Source organism: Protobothrops mucrosquamatus, unplaced genomic scaffold (genome assembly GCF_001527695.2).
Source record: "Protobothrops mucrosquamatus isolate PMUCROS unplaced genomic scaffold, P.Mucros_1.0 scaffold1225, whole genome shotgun sequence".
Classification (NCBI taxonomy): Eukaryota; Metazoa; Chordata; class Lepidosauria; order Squamata; family Viperidae; genus Protobothrops; species Protobothrops mucrosquamatus.
Genome location: NW_015387433.1, coordinates 216,435 through 239,851, shown reverse-complemented (window position 1 = coordinate 239,851; position 23,417 = coordinate 216,435). Strand labels below are relative to the sequence as shown.

Genomic DNA, 23,417 nt, shown 5'->3' with positions numbered 1-23,417 from the left:
GTAGACACATGTACTTCTTCTTGTGCCATATCCATTATTGGACGTTGGCGATCCTGTTTTTATCAGCAGCTACACGAAAAAGTGCTGCTGAGTAGCACTTGAAGAGCGTGTGCACAGCGGTGTAGAAAGCAAAGGGAAGACTACTACACTATATATTTCCCAGGAAAATCATGTTAATGGCGGCAAAACCTAACAATGGCCCCAAGTACGGGCGCCCCTTAAATGGGGCAGGGGTGCTAAGAATCTCCCAGTCCGCTAGAAGCATGATAAACCCAAAACTATGACTTGGTACGTGGAATCTGAGAAGCCTATACAAAACTGGGAAAACACTGACACTAAGTAATGTCCAAATACAATATCTCTATATTGGGAGACACATGTACACATATGAAATTAAAGAAGCATTTTGACAAAGTTTAAAAAAAAAAGATGAACACTACGCAATACCAAACAGATATATAAATACATACATTCATCCTCTTCCTTTCTTCTCTGTTTCTTGGCTCACCAGCCTATTGAGGACGATGAAGTCGGTCTTGATCGGAAGCAAAAACATGGTCTCTGTCCCAGAAATCCTGATCGGCACTGCTGTTTTCTGTCTCCTGCTGCTCCTCTTCAGAATCCGGCAACGGATCCCACCAGGATTAAGGAAGCTACGAGGGCCGAGGGGGTATCCCTTGATTGGAAATATCTTAGACCTGGGGAAAAATCCTCATCTGTCGTTGACCCAGATGAGCCAGAAGTATGGAGAGGTCATGTTAATTCATCTTGGCGCAAAGCCCGTGGTGGTGCTGAGCGGGCTGGAAACCATCAAGCAAGCCCTAGTGAAGCAAGGGAGTGACTTTACTGCACGCCCAGATCTCCACAGCTTCAAGTTCATTGGTGATGGTCAGACCTTCACTTTTGGGAGGAATTCTGAGGAAAGCTGGCGCACTCGCCGAAAGCTGGCCCAGAATGCCCTCAAGACCTTTGCGACCTCAACCAGCCCAAACTCGTCGACTAGCCTGCTGGAGGAGCACGTCTCCAAAGAGGCAGAGTACCTGGTCATGAAATTCCAAGATCTGATGAGAGAGAAGGAGAGTTTTGAGCCCTTCCAGTATGTGGTGATCTCCGTAGTCAACGTCATCTGTGCCATGTGCTTTGGGAAGCGTTACAACCACGAGGACCAAGAACTTCTGAAGATAGTGGACATCAACAATGATTTTGGGCTGGTGGCCGCATCTGGAAATCCAGCTGATTTCTTCCCAATCCTCCAATATCTTCCCAGCCGCAGCATGGAAGCCTTCAAAGATCTGAACCAGCGATTCAACATGCTGGTTCAGAAGCTGGTTGAAGAACACTATGAGGGCTTTGACAAGGTGTGTCATTAGACATTAGGATTGTATATAGTCACCAAGCAAGGCTTAGAGGGAAGCGTTGGAAGGGGTTATATCTGGTCTTAATGCAGGGGTCTTCAAACTTGGCCCTTTTATAACTTGTGGACTTCAACTCCCAGAATTCCGCAGCCAGACACAAGTCATAAAAGGGCCAAGTTTGAAGACCCCTGTCTTAATGCCTTAGATAAGTTTTTCTCAATCTCAGCAACTTCAGGATATGTGGACTTCAACTCCCAGGATTCTGGCTGAGGAATGCTGGGAGTTGAAGTCCCCACATCTTGAAATTGCTGAAGCTGAGGAACAATGTGTTAAGTTGATCACCTCTTATTAATTGAGTTAATCACTATGGCTGACTTTGCACAGCAGGCTAAGCAAAGCAAACTGGACCCATCATGGCTTGATGTGATGGGTGAATTCCAACACTGTGGTTTGAATATTACCCGAGTCAGTAGAGGATGTGGACCCAGCCAATCCTGGCTTATTCAACAAACCACTTTTAACCAATACTCAGTGAGAACGACTCCTCGTGACCTAGTTTGCAGAAAAGTATTTGGCATGTGGTCGTCTAAATAACAATGTTCGTTCTTCATGAAATTGAGAGTCGGGCGGGCTGGACGTTGGTCTCACATCTCTCCTTCTGGTCTGCATTCCAGGACAACATCCGAGATATCACGGACTCCCTCATCAGCTTCTGCCAGGATAAAAAACTGAACTTAAATGGCAACAATGCCCTCAAGGATCAGAACATTGTTGGTATCGTCAACGAACTCTTTGGAGCTGGTAAGAAACCCTTGTCCTAAAGGCAAGCCCCTTTTTTCTTCTTCCCCAGGACCATTTCAGCAACATCCATTTAACAGACAGGTGTCAATGCGTTTAAAGAAAATAAACCTTTGTAGCCATCAAGACCCATCTCTGATTCATAATTCACCCAGATGCACAAACTGCGTCCCATCATTCCACGTTTCTCAGCCATTACTGCAGACATGTCAAACACAAGGCCCGGGAGCCGGATGCGGCCCGCGAAGTGGTTTCATGTGGCCCGCGGAGCCATCCTGGAAACAGTGAGGGAACGGCCCCCGCTGCCTTGGCCCTGGTCCAGGCCGGCCAGGAGCCAATGTACAATTTTGTGGTGGCCATCTATGCTGAAACACATTCAGTCTTAGCTCCACAAGGCCGTCTGGAAACAGCGAGGAACCAGCCCCTGCCGTGTCGGCCCCGCCCCCTGGGTGCATGCTGGGGAGGTGTCACCCTTTGTGAGGAATGAAGAAATGGAGCATGCCTTGGCGCTTGCCCCAATCCCACCCCCTTCTGCCAGAGACCCTCAGATCTGTCCCACTCCTGCCCAGCCCCCCACAGGCACCCTTGACGCAAACGATGTAGAGCTGGCCATGCCCACCCAGTAGGCCACACCCACTCCATCCACACCCACCCAGTAGGCCACACCCACCCTGGCCACACACCCCCAGCCCCCCGAGGGCAACTGCAATGCTGATGCGGCCCTCAATGAAATTTAGTTTGACACCCCTGCATTACTGTATCTTTCCTGTTTTTGTTTTTTTTTTTTTTGGGTCAAGACATAATTGACAGATGGGAAGGAGATGAGTCATCTTCATCATCCTTGGTAGTATTGCATGTGATAATAAAAATTTCAACTTGGCAGGCTGTAACATATTTTTTTCAATAGAGTCCTCCAGATTTAATTTAACCCTATCATTTGGAGACCTTTGAGGTCAGTGCTTCTCAACCGTGGCCACTTGAAGATATGTGGACTTCATCTCCCAGAATTCTCAAGCCAGTGTGATTTCAGGCTGAAAGCCTTTGGCGATTGGCAAAAATGATGCCATTCACTCAAGCCATCTTCTGAGCACACTTGCTTCTCCAAAATGAGCTAAGCCCTGGATGACGTAGCATTAGATATGGCTCACATGCTGGTGGTTAAATGAAAGCATTTAATATCATACAGGGAAACCCAGACCCCAATCTGCAATTCTACATTTGATGCTTAAATGCTTTTTTTCCGCCCTTTTTTTTTGTGTCTGTCCAGGATTTGATACGGTCACTACTTCTCTCTCCTGGTGCCTTCTGTATCTGGTGACTTACCCAGAAACCCAGAGGAGAATTCAAGAAGAACTAGGTAAATCCAAATCTGTGGAGCTTTAAAAGTCCCTTTCCAAGTCTGGCTTTCCATTGATATTCTGTAAATCTTATTGATTGATTGATTTGTATCCTGCTTTTATTTTTTTTACAAGAAACTCAAGGCGGTGAACATATCCAACACACCTTCCTCCTCCTATTTTCCCCACAATAACAACCCTGTGAAGTGAGTTGGGCCGAGAGAAAGGGACTGGCCCAAAGTCACCCGGTTGGCTTTCCTGCCTAAGGCGCGACTAGAACTCACCGCCTCCTGGTGATGGGCCCAAAGTCACCCACCTGGCTTTCATGGGACCTGAACTCACTGCCTCCTGTTTAAGTGCTTTCACCAGTAGACCAAAGTGACTCTTATTTCTGTTTTTCTCCTGACGCACAGACCAAATCATTGGAAGAGAAAGGACACCCAAGCACTCTGACCGTGCCATGCTCCCTTACTCTGAAGCTTTTATCTACGAGATGTTCAGGCATTCATCCTTCATTCCCTTCACAATCCCGCACTGGTAAGATTGAACTGACTGGAGAGTAACCTATGTTAGAAAATTAGAGATCAACATGACAAAAAGGAGTGGGCAAGTGATCCAGGATCTCCTGAGGTATTTTAAAGTACCACCATCATTTTAGGGGGGGGGGATTCCAGAGAGTTTGGAACAAATATGTGGGAGAAGAGCAGGCAGAGCTGGGAGGCAGAGCTAAGCTTGCCATCAGCTTAGAATCATTAGGTTGCCACAAATGCTCCAGATCCAATCCCTCTTGAATCCCATTGACTCTTCTCTGGAGCCAATTTAATATTGAACTTTCATTGACTGGATTCTTTTGCGTAGGCTTAAGCAATAGATCTTGTGAACGGCAACTTAACACATAGTCCTGATTTTGTTGTGGGCGAACTCAGCTCATTGTGGTAGATTCAAAAAGCTAGACTTCAGCAAACTGTGTCTTAGTGTGACGTGTGAACACATCCCCATGGTGACTGTAGGGTAACAGAAAATACTATTAGTGACTAGCAAGAGTTAGTAGTTTGTCAACTGCTTGGCCTGCTGTGTGCTTAAATTCCATGTTTTCAAAAAAGTTGATTGAATCTTATCAAAAGGACCGACTGTGTTCATGTGGTTCTGTTAATACTAGTCAGTCTGTTATCTTACTGCAAACATTCTCTTTCTGTTTAGCACCACTAGGGATACAGTTTTGAATGGCTTCTATATTCCTAGAGATACCTGTGTGTTTGTGAACCAATGGCAGGTCAACCATGATCCGTAAGTATTGCCAAGAATAGTTCTTTACTTAATTGCCAAGCAGAGCACAAATAGAATTCTTTGTGCAGTCAATTACTGTAAAATCTGAGTTGCATTTACTGCCATGCGGTGCCTTAAATTTCATAACTGCTTTAAAGAGTTGTAGTAAGGGCTACTACTGTATGTTACTTCCACATATTAAAAAGACTTACCTTTGGGGAACTGAATCAAATAGTTTTCACAGCCCCCGTAGCTAATTGCAATTGTGGTTGTAAATCAAACTTGAATATACCTGTACTTGTGCTTGGGATTAAGTACTAGTAGCAAAAATAATGAGGGCTTTAGAGGCCTCCTACAAGCCTTTGGAAGGGGGACTATGGGCTGTCTGCTCCTTCCCATCTTTATTCTAGATTCCGGTTTCCCAATCTTCGCACCTTAAAAATTGGTGAACTTCAGTTCCCAGAATACTCATCAATGGCCAAGATGGCTGTGGAATTCTGGGATTTGAAGTCCACACATCTGGAAATTTACATTTAGAGGAATTGTGGGCATATGCTGAGTCAATTCGATTCAAATCATTCAACTCAACATCTGTTCCCTAAGAAGTATGTGTAATACACTCACAGAAGATCTACCTGATCACCAAATCCATTTGGCAATTGGAAGATCTGGCTAAAAAGGAGAGACTGGATGAAATCTTCACAAAACCTTAGTAGGTTCCACATAGATTGTTACCGAAGGAAGGGGTTGGCAACTTCAGGAGTCATGTTCCAACTCGAATGTGGTTGATTTAATCTGGCTAGGCAAAGGATATTTGAATGTGTGCTTTCTCCTACTCTGCCTTGGGGGTTTCATAAAGAGATAACCTAGATCAGGGGTCTTCAAACTTAGCCCTTTTATGACTTGTGGACTTCAATTCCCAGAATTCCTCAGCCAGGCACGCGCGCCTGGCTGAGGAATTCTGGGAGTTGAAGTCCACAAGTCATAAAAGGGCCAAGTTTGAAGACCCCCTGACCTAGATGGTTTGTTTGCATTTTTTTTTCCCTTTAGGAAACTTTGGAATGAGCCTTCTGTTTTCAACCCGGAACGATTTCTTGCGACTGACGGGACAGGAATCAACCGAGCAGAGTGTGAAAAAGTGATGGTTTTTGGCTTGGGCAAAAGGCAATGCATTGGACAGAACATTGCGAAATTGGAGGTGTTCCTGTTTCTGACCACTTTGGTGCAGAAACTGGAATTCACCCTGTCTGGCACAGAGATGATGGATGCAACTCCCGAGTATGGCCTGACCATGAAGTATAAGAAATGCGAACACTTCCGGGTCAAACCCCGTTTCTAGCAAGGGAGAGCTGCAAAGAGTGGAGGCTGACCTTTGTCCAAGAAGGGGGGCAAGGGGTTACTTAACTGATAGGATTTATTGCTTGGTTTGGTGTGTGGCTCAGCTGCCCACAACGATGTTACTAGCTTGCTGCAAAGAAAAATGGGGGATTTATATCTCGGGGTGTATGTGTGTGTGTGTGTGCGCGCTTTCATGAGGTCTTTTATTAACACAGAATATCCTTTGAATTGTCTCAGAGCCTAAGCTGATCTAAAGAGGCACTTCATTCGAATCCGCGAATAATCCTGTGATGTGGGTGGCTAGATAGTCCACACTGAGTGAAATTGTTTTTCCAGCATGGAGTTATAACAATAATAATAGTAATAAAGTTGGAAGGGACCTTGGAGGTCATCTAGTCCAACTACCTGCTCAGGTAGGAAACCCTACACCATTTCAGACAAACGGCTGTCCAGTCTCTTTTTAAAAACTTCCAGTGTTGGAGCATTCACCACTTCTGAAGGCAGGTTGTTCCACTGGTTAATTGTTCTAATTGTCAGGAAATTTCTCCTTAGTTCCAGGTTGCTTCTCTCCTTGATTAGTTTCCATCCGTTGCTTCTTGTCCTGTCTTCAGGTGCTTTGGAGAATAAGTTGACTCCCTCTTCCTTGGGGCAGCCCCTGAGATGTTGGAACCCTGCTATCATGTCCCCCTAGTCCAGGGGTAGGCAACCTTGGCTCTTTTATGACTCCTGGACTTCAACTCCCAGAATTGGAATTCTGGGAGTTGAAGTCCAGGAGTCATAAAAGAGCCAAGGTTGCCTACCCCTGCCCTAGTCCTTCTCTTCATTAAACTAGACATACCCAATTCCATCAACCGTCCTTTATATATTTTAGCCTCCATCCCCTGATCATCTTTGTTGCTCTTCTCTGCCCTCTTTCTAGAGTCTCCACATCTTTTTTACATCGTGGTGACCAAAACCGGATGCAGTATTCCAAGTGTGGCCTTACCAAGGCATTGTAAAGTGGTATTAACACTTCACGTGATCTTGAGTCTATCCCTCTGTTAATGCAGCCTAGCACTGTGTTGGCTCATGGGGTTCTTATCACAAGTGTAAAACTGAGAAGCACAGTGATGAATTATTACAGGTTGGAGGTCTTGTTGAAAAACCACCCCAAAGCATTTCTAAAATTCTGGCCCTTGTATTGGAACACGGACAGCATTTTTCCCCATGTATATTATGCAGCAACTTCTTTGTATGTCAAATGTAGAGTCCTTCAGACTCGTTATCCATGTGCGAGAGGAATGCATCAACACATCTAGGTACACCAGAGCAGGTGGCCATCCATATGTGCACACCCCAGTTCGCCTTCTAAGATACTCAGCCATACAGAACAAAGAGGTTTTTCTTTTTCTTTTTTTTTGCAAGGGAAAGTATCTGGGACTTTGCAAATAACAGGGATAGAAGCAGGATCTAAATATTTTCAAAAGAATAGATGTAAGCTGGATCTACTAGATATTTGCAAGAGAACAGGGTGGGGTGGACCTAGAACTTTGCAAGGTGACATGGGTGGAATCTGGATCTAGATCTTGGCAAGGTAACAGGACCTGGACCTAGAGGTTGGCAAGAGGATAGGGATGATCTGGTCTAGATCTCTGCAAGGTGACAGGGATGGGATCCAAATCTTTGCAAGATGACAGGGAAGGAATCGAAAAGGAAGGAATAGAAAACCTATCATACTCTTGACTTCACTGGCCACTTGTGTTATGACTTTGAACTAGCCACTATCTCTTATCTTAATCTACCTCGTAGGGTTTCTTGTGGAACAAATGGCAGAAAATAGTATGCATACTTTGAAATTCTTAGAAGAAAACTGAAATTAAAATATGAACCAAAAAAAAGAACAAAACACGATCATTTTAAGTGTGATGACTGGGGAATTATGCTTGAAAAAGGTGCTTCGAATTATTAAATGCACTTTATGTATCAATTATCTGCCTACGAGCCACTGATTCTGCAGAAGTATATGTCACATTCTTGCCTAGAGATTAAATTTTGGATGACCCAGAAAATCTCTATTAAGTATTATATGTATATTGTAAAAATAAAAATAAAAATGGCTTTCTACAAGATGGTTTGTGAATTTGTCAATTGCTCTTTTAGAGGAAAAAATCGGATAATATTTTAAAGGGATACAAACCTTTAGGAAAACAGTAATAAAAACCGGTGACCTGACGCTTTTCTAAATAATATATTGGGCATTTACAGTTACACATGCATTTTTGCATACGCACCGATTTTGCTAAATTCCCCACAAAGTTTTGACTCATTGACAGACATTACAACATTTCAAGGTCTGGCTTATGGTCTAGCTCGGTATTTCTCAAGCTTAGCAACTTTTAAGACGCCTGAACTTCAATTCACTTATAAAAAAAGTTATAAAATTACCATTTTCAAAGTTATAAAAGCTGAATAACATAAATAAATAAAACTCCCATAAGTCCCCAACCAGGGGGATTCTGGGAGTTGAAGTCCACCCATCTTAAAGCCTGCTAGGCGAGGAATTCTGGGAATTGGAGTCCTGACACTTTAAAGGTCGAGAAAAACGCTGATCCAGCTTCCCTAAGCACCAATCCGCAGCTTTCCCCAATATCGCCAATACGCATGCCCAGCACCCCGCGAGCGCCTATTCCAACCGCCTTGCCCCTCTCGCGCGCGCATGCGCCCCAGCATACCTTCCCACGAAAGCCACCGTCTCTCCGCCTCATCCCTAGAGTGCCTTAAAGAGAGGCGGAAGCGGAAGTGATGGCCACTTCCCCTGCTGGGCGACGTTTCCGGAGCGAAGGCGTCCGAAGCGGAGGGTCGAGCGAGGCGAAGGCTGGAGCCCGCGGTTCCTCGGCTTCCCCGTCCCAGGTGTGGAGGCGGCCGTGGGGGGGCCTGTGGGGGGGCCGCAGGGTCCCCGCCTCTCCGCCGGCCAGGGCCGCCGCCGCTCTCCCGCCTGGGGCCGTTCAGGCAGGGCGAGGAGGCGCGAGGGGAGCCTCCCCCTGTTGGCCCTCTTTGGCTCGGCCACGCCCCCTTTGGAAGGGGAGTGACGTCACTTCCTCCCCTCCCAAGTTCGGTTCATAGAGCAGAATTGAGGAGCTGGGGAGGGGGAGAGGTTGGAGGGGGGGAGGACCCGGGTTCGAGTCTGCCCTCAGACGCCCTTGCCGTGATAGTCTGGGGAGGGGTTGCTCTTCCTCCCCCCCAAAAGGGAGCTTACCCCCCTCCCCTAAGCTCAGTGGGGGAGACTTTCCCCTCCCCCACCATTTTATCCTCCCCCCCCCATAGACCTGGGAATTAAGGAAGGGACTGTCCCAAGTTCTTCAGTGGGCTCTGGGTTCTGCTGCAGAGTTTGAACTCGCCACCTCAGCCAGTTTAACGCGTGTGGACTGCAGCTCCCAGAATTCCCAGCCAGCACATCTGTCTGCCCACCTGCCCATCTGTCAGATAGATAGACTGATAGGTCAGGGGTCCCCAACCCCCAGTCCGCCAGCAACCGGTCCGCACAAACAAGCAAAGCCCCATCCTTGGGATGCAAGCAGCACACAAAACCACACCCCCTCCGGTGCGCGGAAAAACCTTTCTCCATGGCACCGGTCCCTGGTGCCCAAAAGGTTGGGGACCTCTGTGATAGGTGGATGGACATATGGATTGATGGACAGCTAGGACTGACAGACAGGTTGGCGGACAGCTAGGCAGATGGACATACAGACAAAGTGACTGATGGGCAGACCGATGGACCAGCCAAGCCCACTGAATAACTTTGGGCAATCGCCCTCTTAACCCGGCCTACGCACCTGGCTGTTAGGGAGCGAATAAAAGATTTATCCTTAACAGACAACGTATTTCAGGAATTATTTCGGTGCAATCTATGTGGAGCCCTTGGTGCTCTCTGAGCTTGGTTGTTTGCTTGGGGACATTTCCTCACCTGACTAGATAACCTCATCAGTGCTCTGGTGATGTTGATGGTGCTCTGATGATTATCTCATATTGATAAGATAACCTTTATTGTCATTTTTATGAGCACCCTGACCCACATTAAAAATGAAACTCTGGAGCCTGCTCTCAAAAGACAGAATATATCTACCCATATACATACCTAACACACAACACCATATACATACCTAACATACAAAACCATATACATACCTAACACACAAAACCTATCATACTCTTGACTTCACTGGCCACTTGTGTTATGACTATACACGTGCTATATACATACATACATACATATGAGTAATGAAGTAATGTTGTTGGCCCAGGAAACGTCTGCAAGATAACCAAGCTCAAAAAGCATCAAGGACTCCACAGTTGGACCCTGAGCTGTAAACACTCTCTTTTGGTGCAGTATATATTAGCTCATCATCTCTTTGATTGTTTTGCAGCAATCCGGGAAATCATGGCTACAGATTGGCTTGGAAGCATCGTCTCAATCAGTTGTGGAGACAGCCTGGGAGTCTACCAGGGAAGAGTGTCTGCTGTGAATCAAGCTAGCCAGACAATTTCACTCACACGGCCTTTCCATAACGGAGTCAAATGTTTGGTACCCGAGGTTACTTTCAGGTAAACGCTTCTCCGGGACTCTTCGTTGAGGCTCGAAAACGGAATGTTGTCGTTTTTTTTCCTGAAAATATAGCAGGAGGCATGGCACATTCGTGGTATATGGTGGTTTATATTTCATATGAGCCCTGGTGGCGCTGTGCTTAGAATGCAGCACTGCAGGCTACTTCTGCTGCCTGCCGGCTGCCTGCAGTTTGGCAGTTCGGTTCTCACCGGCTCAGGGTTGACTCAGCCTTCCATCCTTCCGAGGTCGGTAAAACGAGGACCCAAGATTGTTGGGGGCAAATATGCTGACTCTGTAAACCGCTTAGCGAGGGATGTGAAGCGGTATATACGTCTAAGGGCTATTGCTATTAAGAGCTGTGGTGGCAGAGTCGTTAGAATGCAGCATTGCAGGCTGACTCTACCCCCTGCCAGCAGTTCGATCCTGAACGGCTCAAGATTGACTCAGCCTTCCGTCCTTCCGAGGTCGGTAAAACGAGGACCCAAGATTGTTGGGGGCAAATATGCTGACTCTGTAAACCGCGTAGAGAGGACTGTAAAGCAGTGGGAAGCGGTATATAACGAAGAGCTATGGCTATCTTTCAGAACTTCGAGCAGCTGATGTCAAATTGAATTGCTGTCTTCTTTTTTTTTTTTTGCAATATGTGTTTATAAAGGGGATGGGTTATTTGGAAAGCTGGAAGCATCTTTTGAAAATGGAAAATGGGTATACATTTGGACAATTGAAAATGGCTGGATTATGGTTCTTGGGTTGTTGATGGGACTTTTTGTCCATGCTTGGGGGGGAAACCAGCAGCCTGGAAGTCTGTCAGTTCTTACAAAAGTGAGTTACATTAAAGAATGTAAATCTTCGGCTACCTGAAGTCATCTTTAAGTGACTGAATAGACCTAGACTTAGGTTCTTCTGAGAGTGTCATTTCTGGTGGTTAAACTATGAACCAGGGTGATTTATGTTCCTATACAGCACTCTTCCCCAGCTTGAAGCCCTCAAGATGCATAGCTTTTCCTTTTCTATCTGATGCTGGCCGGAAGTGAGCAGAACAGGGCAGAGGATGCGACGAGAGGCAAGCGTTGTGGGCAATTAACCCCCACTCTGGCCCTCTTTCCCTCTTTAGGGCTGGGGACATCACCGAGTTGAAGATTCTGGAGATTCCAGGCCTTGGCGATAACGGACAGTGTGGAGATTTCCAGCACCCCGACCTTGGCATTCCCGCTCTCGAGGGCCTGGGTGGTGCCAGTCAGAACGGCACTGGCAAATTGCTGAAGAAGCCCAGCAGTGCCCCCCAGAACATCCCCAGGAGAACCGATGCCAAGAGCCAAGAGGTTGCCCTTTCTCCCCAGCTGCACCCGTGTTCTAAGAGCTACGTGGATCGACACATGGAATCCTTGAACCCCTCAAAAAACTTCCGCCGCAGGCACAACTCGTGTGAGTCTCTTTGGCGTCGTCTCCGTTGTCCCACCTTGGCGCGGCTCGGTTGCTGTGCCAGCTTCCTCTTTCTTGAGATGCGGACCGTGGCCCTGCCGGTGATAAGGTGGCTGCCTTTGCGCGTGTTCCTTCTACCTGTCTTCATAAGGCACTTCCTTACCACCTTGGCTCATTCCTGTCCTTTGAACCTCTTCCAGCCGTGTCAATATCCTTTTGAAGATGTGGTGCCCAGCATTGTGCACTGAGACTCTAGCTGTGGTCTGGCGAGAGAGAAGCAAAGACTTCACGGGTCTTTATACCATTCTTGCTGTGATGCAGAATGCCACTGTGGAGCCTGGCACCACCCCTTTGACTGACTGGTTCAAAATAGGGGTATTAGGAAGGGAAGGGAAGAAGTCTAGCGGAGGCTGGAGATAACTGGCTTTTAAAGTGGGCACGGTCAAGCTGATTTCGTTTGTTGTGCTAAGCCATAATGTGATTTGCATCATTCTGGCTTAGCATGATGGTTGGACCCAGCTACTGATGTCTTGTAACAGCTGAATGGAGTGAGGAACCCAGCTAGTTATATACTATATAAATGGTAAACATGAACAGTGGTTTAGTGCAGTAACTTTCACATACAGCGAGTCTTAAAACCTTATGATGCAAGCCGCTCTCAGCTTACGACTGGAATTGAACCTGGAATTAGAGCCATAAATTGTGCCAGATATTAAGCAGATCACCCCCTGACCGTTCCTAATTTTAACAACCTTTTTCACAGCAATCCTAACAGGAATCCACTGTCTGCCGTGGGCGTTTTTTGCCAGGCACCAAAAATAAAAGTGGTTTTCAGCAAAAACCGCATCTCCTGCTTGGGTGGGGGGGGAGGGTTGGACTAGATGACCTACAAGGTCCCTTCCAACTCTGTGATTCTGATAAATTGCAGTCATGTGATTGCGGGATGCTGCAAACAGCTGTGAATGACGATGGCTGAGAACTTGAAATGTGATCCCGTGACTGGGTGGGCAGCCATCTGAACGTGGAACCCTGGTCTTAAGTAACCCTGGGGAGGTCCGTAACTTCAACCGGTCATAAATTGAGGATACCATAGGATACCATAATCCACCCTAAGCATTTTGCAGCCAAGGAGGAACGATTTAAAAGGCAGCGCTGGGGGCTTCATCCTCCAGCAAAGTGGAGGATGACTCAGTAAGCCAGGGGTCCCCAGCTCCTGGTCCATGGACCAGTACCGGGCTGTGGCATGCCAGCAACCGGTCCGCACAAACAAGCAAAGCCCCATCCGCAGGATGCAGGCAGCACGCAAAACCACGTACCCTCCGGTCCGCGGAAAAACCTCTCCACGGAACCGGTCCCTGGTGCCCAAAAGGTGGGGGACCTCTGCTGTAAGCAGATCCCCTGCTCCTTTGACCCTACTGTCCTTCCTCCCAGGGTCGTCCAGTAGCCGCCATCCCAACCAGGTGACCCCGAAGAAAAGCGGCCCCAAGAACGGCCCGATGAAGAACAAGGACGACGAGTGCTTTGGGGACGACATTGAAGAGATCCCGGACACCGACTTTGACTTTGAGGGGAACCTGGCCCTTTTCGACAAGGCCGCCGTGTTCGAGGAGATCGAGACCTACGAGAGGAAGAGCGGGACCCGCTCCCGAGGCACGCCGAGTGAGAAGGCCGCCCGTTATCGCCACGATGAGAACATCCTGGCGTCTGAGCCCATCGTGTACAGGAAGATCACCGTTCCCCAGCCGAGCAAAGAGTTCTGCACTGGTGAGCTTGGCTTTTCCCACCCACAGGCAGTCCTCGACTTAACGGCCGTTCGGTTAGCGGCCGTTCTAAGTGAAAATGGCACCGGGAAAAATGGACTTGCGAGGGTTTTTCGCAGTTATGGCCGTTGTAGCACCTCCCCCTCCCCCATGGTCACGTGATTTAAAATTCGGATGCTTGGCAACCGGCTCGCTTTTATGACGGTCGCAGCATCCCCGAGGGGGGGGGGCTCACGTGATCCACTTTTGCGACCTTCTGACAAGCTTCGCTTAACAGCCGTGTTCCTAACTTAACAAGAGCCGTGTTTCACTTAACAACTATGGAATGGAAGCTCGTAAAATGGGGCAAAACTCCCTTGGCAACTGTCCCAGAACTGTTGGGCTGAACTGGGGTTGTAAGTCAGGGGTGTCAAACTCAATTTCATTGAGGGCCGCATCAGCATTGCGGTTGCCCTCGGTGTGTGTGTGTGGCCAGAGTGGGTGCGGCCTACTGGGTGGGTGTGGCTGGAGCAGGTGTGGCCTACTGGGTGGGCATGGCCAGCTCTACATTGTTCGCGTCAAGGGTGCCTGGGCAGGAGTGGGACAGATCTGAGGGTCTCTGGCAGAAGGGGGGGGGACCGGGGCAAGTGCCAGGGCATGGTCCATTTCTTCATTCCTCACAAAGGGTGACCCCTCCCCAGCATGCACCCAGGGGGGAGGGCTGACACGGCAGGGGCTGGTTCCTCGCTGTTTCCAGACGGCCTTGTGGAGCTAAGACTGAATGCGTTTCAGCATAGATGGCCACCACAAAATTGTACATTGGCTCCCTCCGGTCGGCCTGGGCCAGGGCCAAGGCAGCGGGGGCCGCTCCCTCACTGTTTCCAGGATGGCGTCCCGGGCCACATGAAACCATTTTGCGGGCCACATCCGGCCCCCGGGCCTTGTGTTTGACACGGCTGTTGTAAGTTGTACAGACTTCCTTTAAGCCTTAGGAAATTATTTGGGGCGCTGCTTTGAAAAGGAAGGTCTAATAGCGGTGTGGTTACTCTCAATCTACTTTAAATGTTCTGCACAGAGAAGGAACTGGAGCAAGCAGGTGTATCTGGACACCGCTGGCACCCTGATGCTCCGCGGAACTGTGGCCCAGTTGCCTCCAGCAAATCGGATTAGGCCTCAGAGTGGAACTGCGATTCTCACGTGACCCATTGAATTGGAGGGTGACCGCAGTCTAGTGGAGAAAACATAGTTTGTGCAGGGAAAAAGCCTGTCATGGTTGCAGGCAACCCCATAGAAGCAAGCAATGGTGAAAAAGGCCTGGGGCAAATGTGGGGGGATTTGAAATAAATCAGAATAAAGAGTGGGAGAAAAGCAGAAGCCCAGCAAAGGAAGTGTAACTGCCTCCTTCAGTGTCCTTCACAAAGCTGTGTCGGTTGGCAAGTGCAGTGATACCCTATCCCCGTGGTGGCGAACCTATGGCACGGGTGCCAGAGGCGGCACTCAGAGCCCTCTCTGTGGGCACTCGCACCGTCGCCCCAGTCCTAGGCCTTCAGCTGGGTTTTATAAAACTTTTTCACTTTAGGCCTCCTGCGCCATGTGCAAAAAAAAAAGGTCCAATCAATCAATCAATTGCAACTTCTCGCGGGAAAAAAAAGATCTTGGAAAGTTGGAATTGATTGATTGAAATTTTTAGTCCCACCCAAGTCTGCCGTTACCACCGCAGCCACGCCCACCCAGTGGGCCACGTCCACCCGGCACACGATGATACAAAAGTGGGTTTGGGGTTGCAGTTTGGGCACTCGGTCTCTAAAAGGTTCGCCATCACTGCCCTATTCAGTCCTGAGCTGATCTGTTGTACTCTTCTATCTCCCAGCCCGAGTGTAATTTAAATCTGGCTCCGGGCCAGCCTCCAGTTGCAGCTCTGTAATTACCTATATATATATTTCCCCTCTAGCTTTACACGCTACCTTTTTGATTGCCGCCCTTCCTGAGTTTATTTAAGAAGTCTGGTTGTGATAAGCTGGTCCGACTGGTTGCCCTTGCGTGAGGGAGAAGCAGGGAGGGGAGTCCGCTGGGTGCTCTCACGCTGGGAGCGATTAGCACAGAGCAGCGTGCAGCCGTAGTGCAGCACTGGCCTTGCGTGCAGCCGGGCTGTGTAATCGCACACCTTATCTCTCTCGTGTTCCCAACAAGATTCCCTTACATGAAGGGCTATTGCGAGCCAAGAGCTGCGGAGGCACGCGAGGCCGGCGAAACTAGAACACAAATATCATGTCCAAAGAGGCCCGTTTCCCTGGAGAATAGCCCAACTCTGCACCCTCCGTTCACCACCGTTGGGGCTCAGAGGTGCTGCAGAGTCCTCGGTTTACAACCGGTCACTAAGCGCTTGCTTACTTCCCAAACTCTGCCCACAGAGAACAGTGGGTTTGCACTTACAACCGCTCTGTTAGCAAAATCACAGAAGAGCTGGAAGGGACCTTGGACGTCATCGAGTCCAACCCCCTGCTCAGGCAGGAGACCCTATACCATTTCAGACAAATGGCTGTCCAGTCTCTTCTTAAAAACTTCCAGTGTTGGAGCATTCACCGCTTCTGGAGGCAGGTTGTTCCACTGGTTAATTGTTCTGACTGTCAGGAAGTTTCTCCTTAGTTCCAGGGTGCTTCTCTCCTTGATGAGTTTCCATCCGTTGCTTCTTCTCCTGCCTTCGGTGCTTTGGAGAATAGCTTGACTCCCTCTTCTTTGTAACCAGTGCTTTTGTCTCTCTGACTTTGAACATCTAGGATTGGGTGGTTGGGGTTTTGGGGGGATTTTTTTTTTTTTTGCAATAAAGTTATCACTGTTTTAGTGTGAGTTTCAAGAACAAAATAGCCGAAGCATTGATACTTAATGTAATAAAGCCAATAAAGATAAGGCAGCTACTTTAATTGACTGTGAACATGCAAGGTCAAACTACATACAGTTCGGCTTCCCTTTTTTTCTGTAATAAGCTTGTCACAACACACATTAAAACAACCTGTTGTTGCCAGTTGGATTCACAAGTCAGGGTTCACTTCGATTTGATTGAATTTGCCCATCCCTCTAAAGCCAAAACCAAACCAGGTTCTATTGCTATTAAAAAAAATACAAACATCTTGTGATTACCTCGGTAGGTGTCCCATCAAGATCTGGCACTGAGGCTACTGAGGGACAACTGAAATAATCTTTAAGAATAATCATTTTTTTTTCTTCTCTGTAGCTGTAAGCCATACCTTAAGGAAGGGATGAGGTTCCAATAGCTTCCAATAGCTGCACAAATTCCCAGTAATTCCCTTTTTTAGCATGAGGTGTTGGTAACTGTAGTTCAGACACATCTGGAGGAGCACAGCCTCCCTGCTTCTTCTCGACGGTCTGGATTCTGTCCCTCGGCTCTGAAACCAGCTTCTCTTTTAGGCTTGTTCACATGCTGGCCAATCGAATTGGGAGCAGCCATAGTTCCTTCAGCTTCATGTGACTGAAAAAGCCATTCATTGTGTCGACGGTCCTAAAGAATTCCAGAGTGGGATGGCCAAGTTGAAAAGGGTCAAGTCCTGTTGCTTGAGCCTGACCTTCCTTTGGATGGTGACGTAGGGGATGGGTCTGCCCTAATCCCTTTGCTCTTGGATAACTCTTCTCTGTACTCTTTCTAGAGTCTCAACATCTTTTTTACATCGTGGTGACCAAAACTGGATGCGGTATTCCAAGTGTCCAGTTTTGGTCACTGCGATGTAAAAAAGATGTTGAGACTCTAGAAAGAGTGCAGAGAAGAGCAACAAAGATGATCAGGGGACTGGAGGCTAAAACATATAAGGAACGGTTGCTGGAATTGGATATGTCCAGTTTAACGAAGAGAAGGACGAGGGGGGACATGATAGCAGCCTTCCAGTATCTCAGGGGCTGCCCCAAAGAAGAGGGAGTCAAGCTATTCTCCAGAGAACCAGAAGGCAGGACAAGAAGCAACGGGTGGAAACTAATCAAGGAGAGAAGCAACCTGGAACTAAGGAGAGATTTCCTGACAGTTAGAACAATTAACCAGTGGAACAGCCTGCCTCCAGAAGCGGTCCAACACTGGAAGTTTTTAAGAAGAGACTGGACAGCCATTTGTCCGAAATGGGGTAGGGTTTCCTGCCTGAGCAGGGGGTTGGACTCGATCAGGGGTTTCCAACCTTGGCAACTTTAAGACTTGTGGACTTCAACTCCCAGAATTCACAAGTCTTACAATTGCCAAGGTTGGAAACCCCTGGACTAGATGACCTCCAAGGTCCCTTCCAACATCATCATCATTATTAATATTATTATTATTATTATTAACTCCTGATTCTGGCCTTTCAGATTCTGGGCTGGTGGTCCCAAGTGTCTCCTACGAGCTACACAAAAAGCTGCTTTCCGTGGCTGAGAAACACGGCTTGACGCTGGAGCGAAGGCTGGAGATGGCGGGGGTGTGTGCCAGCCAGATGGCGCTGAGTTTGCTCGGAGGACCCAACAGGTAAAGATTCGGAAGTTCTTTTCCTAGAGCGGTGGCGACAAGCGGGGCTTCCTCTTCTGCACCTTAGCCGGCAGATCCACACGTGACGAAAGTAAACCCTCCTTCGCTTTCAGGCTGAATCCCAAAAACATTCATCAGCGACCTACCGTTGCCTTGTTGTGCGGCCCTCACGTGAAAGGGGCCCAGGGAATCAGCTGTGGGCGACACCTCTCCAATCACGACGTGGATGTCATTCTCTTCCTCCCCAATTTCGTCAAGATGCTGGACTCCATCACCAACGAGCTGACCCTGTTCGGCAAGACGCAAGGCCAGCAGGTGTCCAGCATTAAAGGTAACTGCAAATGTGGAACGGGGGGGGGGGGATTCGCTCTGCCTTTTAAATTTCTCTCTACCAATAAAGGAGAATATTTGTAGCTCAGGGTTGAAATGTGGGGTCCTGGTTGCTCTCTGAGCTTGCTTGTTTTCTTGCAGACGTTTCATGACCCAACTAGGGAACATCATCAGTGCTAGAAGGGAGTGGGGTTTGCATGCAGAGAAGAGGGAGGAGGAGGAGGAGAAAGACTCTGGGGTCTTTGGTGCTCTTTGAGCCTGTTTTCTTGCAGATGTTTCATGACCCAACTAGGGAACATCATCAGTGCTAGCCCTATATTAACTAGCCCTGATGATGTTATCTAGTTTGGGTAATGAAACATCTGCAAGAAAACAAGCAAGCTCAGAGAGCACCAAGGACCCCTCAAATTTATCTCTCAATTTCAAAGTCTTCAGATGGCTAATGAATAAGCCCCCAAATCATAAACACGGTAAAAGCCAGCACAATAAAATAACAAACAGAAAAACAGGATAATTTTTTTAAAAAAAGCTGCCTGCTACTAAAAATGTTCCAGATCACCACCCAGATTTTCCCACCCTCTAAAAACTTGAAATTGGGAAGCCTGAACCGGGCTGTTCCAAGCACTCCATAAAACCGTCAGTTAAGTGATTCAAAAAATTGGATCACTTCTTGGAAGCCTCCAGGAGTCATGTTGCCTTTCAACGTTGGTTCGTGCCACAATTAAAGGCTGTGCACTCCCTTGACCTTTTCAAACACCTCTCAGGAGGCGAGGTCAAGACTTGGTACCTTAAAGGCTCTTAAAATCAAATGTCTTTGTTTTAAAGGGGGAGGGGGAGGCTTAGGAAGAAGGTGGGGTGGTGGAAATTGTAATCCAATCATGCTTTGGGGGGGTGTGTGTGGCAGATTTGGTGTGTGTGTGTGTGTGTGTGTGTGTGTAGCAGTATGCGGAAGGACAGCTAAGAATTTAACGCAAGAGGATTACCGGGGCCCAGGAGCCGGGTGCAAAAGGCACTGCTCCTATAAAAACAGCTACCCCACTGATGGCTAGTATATATATATATATATATGGTTGCAAATAACATAAAAGACAGACGAATGACTCCTGGGAATATCCATGGTACAAAATAAAAATGCGAACACCAGGAGAATATAAGACAATTAAAAGTTTAGTAAAAACCTTAAAAACTTTTAAAAGCATACAATCATAGGGGCCAAGCTTTCGTCGGATCCTTCCGACATCCTCAGGGCACAAAGTCAATCAATGGGAAAAGCAGTTATAAATAAACCGACGCCTGCATCCGGGCCCTNCTCATTAACCCCTTTAACTATCCTTCTATCCTTAGAACGGAAAGGCAGCAGAAATAAGGATAGAAGGATAGTTAAAGGGGTTAATGAGGATGTTACAATGATTGGTTATCACGGCCCTGTCACGAGATCTAGGGCCCGGATGCAGGCGTCGGTTTATTTATAACTGCTTTTCCCATTGATTGACTTTGTGCCCTGAGGAAGAGGCAAGGAAGTTGAGGTCTAGTAAAGATTCTAGATGGGAAAAGCATTAGTTAGCTGCTTTCACCCGCCTGTTACATTTTTGAACCTTATTAGCTCCATCTAGTGGGGAGATGTTGGTTTGTTTTTCCATCTCAGGGATAAAGGCCGAACAGGTGAATTGGGGCACAGGCAGAGGCGACAGATTAGACCAGGGGTAGGCAACCTTGGCTCTTTTATGACTGGTGGACTTCAACTCCCAGAATTCCTGAGCCAGCCATGCTGAGGGGAAAGGGAGAGGTTTCCAAGCTGAGCCATGCTGGCTCAGGAATTCTGGGAGTTGAAGTCCACGAGTCATAAAAGAGCCAAGGTTGCCTACCCCTGGATTAGACTAAGAGGCCCCCAAAGTCCTTTTCTGAGTGGTTACTAGGCGTTTTTGAGAGACTCCTGCAAAACCTCCTATACGTTATGGCTTTATTGATTTGTATTCCACCACCATGCGCGGAGGGCTTCCCTTTTGATCTCCACCGCAGTGCTGTGAGAGAGGAACCGGTCCCAAGCTGTCCGTGGCCGGGGCTGGATTTGCACCTGGCTCTCACCCCCACTTCAGCATCACATCCCATCAGCCCCAATGCCTAAGGCCCTCTCTTTTCCTCCCTCACCGTAGATCTCCCAGAGACGCCTGTGGACCTCGTGATAAACTGCTTGGACTGCCACGAAAACGCTTTCCTGAGGGACCAGCCTTGGTACAAGGCGGCCGTAGACTGGGCCAACCAGAACAGAGCCCCCGTCCTCAGCTTGGACCCTCCCGTGAACGAAATGGAGCAAGAGGTCGACGCCAAGTGGTCGCTGGCCTTGGGACTGCCGTTGCCCCTGAGCGAGAGGGCCGGCCGGCTATATCTCTGCGACATCGGCATCCCCCGGAAAGTGTTCCAGGAGGTGGGCATAAATTACCACTCGCCTTTTGGCTGCAAATTTGTCATCCCGCTGCACTCGACCTAAGCTAAAGCCTCTCTCGTCCAGGGGAAGAAGACCGCCTCCGACTACCCGACGGATCCCGGCCGTTACGAAACGTTTGGACGCCTTAAGGAAATATTAACTTCCGGGCTGTGTTTCTGCTCCAAGGAGCAGCGGCGCAGCGCTGGGGGGTGGGGGGAGAACCGCAAGGACTCCCCTTCCTCTGAGCCATCCACGCTCTTGTGCCATTGCCGAAGAAGGCAGCTCACGTCTTCAACCCGCTCACCGTTGGTGGTGGGAAGATGAGCAGGGAGGTCCACTCACGCCAGGAGCCCTACTGGGTTTGGTTGTGTACCAGACCGTTGTGATTTTTCTTTTCAACTTTTGGGTTTTCTTTTTTTTTTTCCCCTTCTTTTTTTCTTTCAGCACTAGAGCGGGAAAGGTTGCTTGGGTGCTGCCCCTTGCCTTCCAGGATCACCGGAGGAAACGACCACAGTTTGGCTGTGCTGGGATTGTCCTTTCTCTCTTTCAAGCTCGCGTGTTCTTGGATGCCCACCTTTGGGTCGCCGTGGCACGGTAACGTGCTCCGTTTCCAGGACCCGCCCTCGTTTCCCCGCTCGTGGCTAAAACTAGCCCTTGCTTCTCCCGTTTCTGCTCGTGAACGTTGTGTGGGTGTCGTCAGGGGCTCGGGGTGCTTGAGGAGCAGAGGAGATAGTGCCAACTTTTAGGTTTCCACCGTAACGTGCGTCCTGCCATCTTACAGTGAAGAGCATACGCTGATTAACGGCTATTCCTTTTTTTTCCCCTTCTGGTTGTGCGTGCGACTATGTGCACAGGACAGAAAGGACTAGGAACTTTGTTGGGTGCTTGCTGTTCCCATTGGATACAAAGGCCCAGGAAGGTTGAAGTACTCAATCCCGGCACAATGGCCTGCTTCCCTTTAAAACAAGCACCCAGCAGTGCTTATAGAACGGACGTGATGTCGTCAGGTAGTCCAGGACACCCAATAAGAGGCAACTGGCTTGCAACAATTGTGGTCGTGCACACTGAAAAGCCCACGAGCCACCGTTTCTGTAGGCACCGTCGTACTGACCCTTGCTTCTCCTGTGTTTCTCCATTTGTGTGGGGAATTGTCTCACCATGCTCTCCGGGGGACCCAGTTCTTGCTATAAGGGGGCTTGTTCCTGCAGTCCTGTGGCGCTGTCTAGATTTCAGGCGCTCCGTGCATTAGCCAAGTGGGATGCGGAAGACGCCTGGCTTCAAGGAATCCACCACGCTCAGCCTTTTCTCGTCTCCAAAGATGCCATGCAGAATTCTCATTCATCACAATGATTAAACTGCAGTAAAAGCAGCTCGCTTGCCAAGTCGTGTTCATTTCCCCATTTGCTTCCCAAGCAGGAAATTGGCATTTCCCTCTCCCCCCCCCCCCCAAGAACTGTCAGCCAGACTGAAGCTATTGACACGGTTATAATCAATACATATATAAGCAACAGCTACCATGCTGGTTAATTTAGACTTAAAATTAAACTCCCTTTTTATGATCCCATAATCCCTTAATGCAGGGTAGAGTCAGGGTGACTGGGTAGAGCTGAGCATTTACCGGCTGGATACCCTTCCTGACTCCTATATGGAGTTCAGAGCAGATATTTTCTCTTTGTGCCCTAGGAGAGAAACATTTGCTGCTCCCTCAGGTTGAACTCTCAACTTTCTGAGTGGAAGGCGAGCATCTTCGCCACTAGGCCTCTAATTTAGGCTTAAAATAAATTTTAAACAATTAAAATTGGAGACTGGGGCAGAGAATTTACACACCCCGATTCTTACCATGGTGTTTAGTGCCATGCATATATCTTGTAATTTAATGGGAGTTGTGCATCTTTTAAGATCGAACCACAAGCTTGGGTTGAATTGATACAAGACCTTGGAATGGCTTAAGAGTTGTGTAAATCCCTGAAAAATCAGACCTTTTGCATAAATTATCCCTAGGAATGATAATAAAGTTGGAAGGGACCTTGGAGGCCATCTAGTCCAACCTCCTGCTCAGGCAGGAAACCTTATACCATTTCAGACAAATGGCAAATGAAGCAGGTCTGTCAGAAGAAATGGTGCAATAATGATGTACTAGACAATCACTTTTCTGTAGCTTATTTCAGTTCAGGATTTGTCATGATACTGGCTAGTATGGCACTCAAACCTTATTTCTTATCAAATATTCCATTTAAAGCTCATCTTCAGATAAATATATCTAAATATGTAAGTCAGGCCTCAGAATTCAGGTCCCAAAGGCAATTTATTATTATATAAAATGTATT

At 48.0% G+C, this 23,417-nt stretch overlaps 2 protein-coding genes across 2 annotated transcripts; both read left to right on the top strand.

Moving 5' to 3' along the window:
• The first annotated feature begins 350 nt into the window (after positions 1 to 350).
• Positions 351 to 6,095, top strand: LOC107291915 (cytochrome P450 1A5). The gene is made up of 6 exons (XM_015820966.1): positions 351 to 1,358; positions 2,030 to 2,156; positions 3,421 to 3,510; positions 3,904 to 4,027; positions 4,691 to 4,777; positions 5,807 to 6,095. Exons 1-6 carry the CDS (start codon positions 525 to 527, stop codon positions 6,093 to 6,095), a joined length of 1,551 nt encoding a protein of 516 aa, XP_015676452.1. The 5' UTR covers positions 351 to 524.
• Positions 6,096 to 10,511: 4,416 nt separating this feature from the next.
• Positions 10,512 to 21,153, top strand: EDC3 (enhancer of mRNA decapping 3). The gene is made up of 6 exons (XM_015820967.1): positions 10,512 to 10,675; positions 11,791 to 12,101; positions 13,530 to 13,862; positions 18,182 to 18,335; positions 18,449 to 18,666; positions 20,819 to 21,153. The coding sequence occupies exons 1-6, from the start codon at positions 10,512 to 10,514 to the stop codon at positions 21,151 to 21,153; spliced, it is 1,515 nt and encodes a 504-aa protein (XP_015676453.1).
• Positions 21,154 to 23,417: the final 2,264 nt, after the last annotated feature.

What these genes read in the sequence shown, in the direction of transcription:
- LOC107291915 (XM_015820966.1), top strand. Translation starts at nt 525, where the DNA reads ATGAAGTCGGTCTTGATCGGAAGCAAAAACATGGTCTCTGTCCCAGAA. An exon ending in GAGAATTCAAGAAGAACTAG is followed by an intron (nt 3,511 to 3,903) that starts GTAAATCCAAAT and finishes CCTGACGCACAG; the next exon opens with ACCAAATCATTGGAAGAGAA. An exon ending in TGGCAGGTCAACCATGATCC is followed by an intron (nt 4,778 to 5,806) that starts GTAAGTATTGCC and finishes TTTTCCCTTTAG; the next exon opens with GAAACTTTGGAATGAGCCTT.
- EDC3 (XM_015820967.1), top strand. Translation starts at nt 10,512, where the DNA reads ATGGCTACAGATTGGCTTGGAAGCATCGTCTCAATCAGTTGTGGAGAC. An exon ending in GAGCAAAGAGTTCTGCACTG is followed by an intron (nt 13,863 to 18,181) that starts GTGAGCTTGGCT and finishes CTGGCCTTTCAG; the next exon opens with ATTCTGGGCTGGTGGTCCCA. An exon ending in GCAGGTGTCCAGCATTAAAG is followed by an intron (nt 18,667 to 20,818) that starts GTAACTGCAAAT and finishes CCCTCACCGTAG; the next exon opens with ATCTCCCAGAGACGCCTGTG.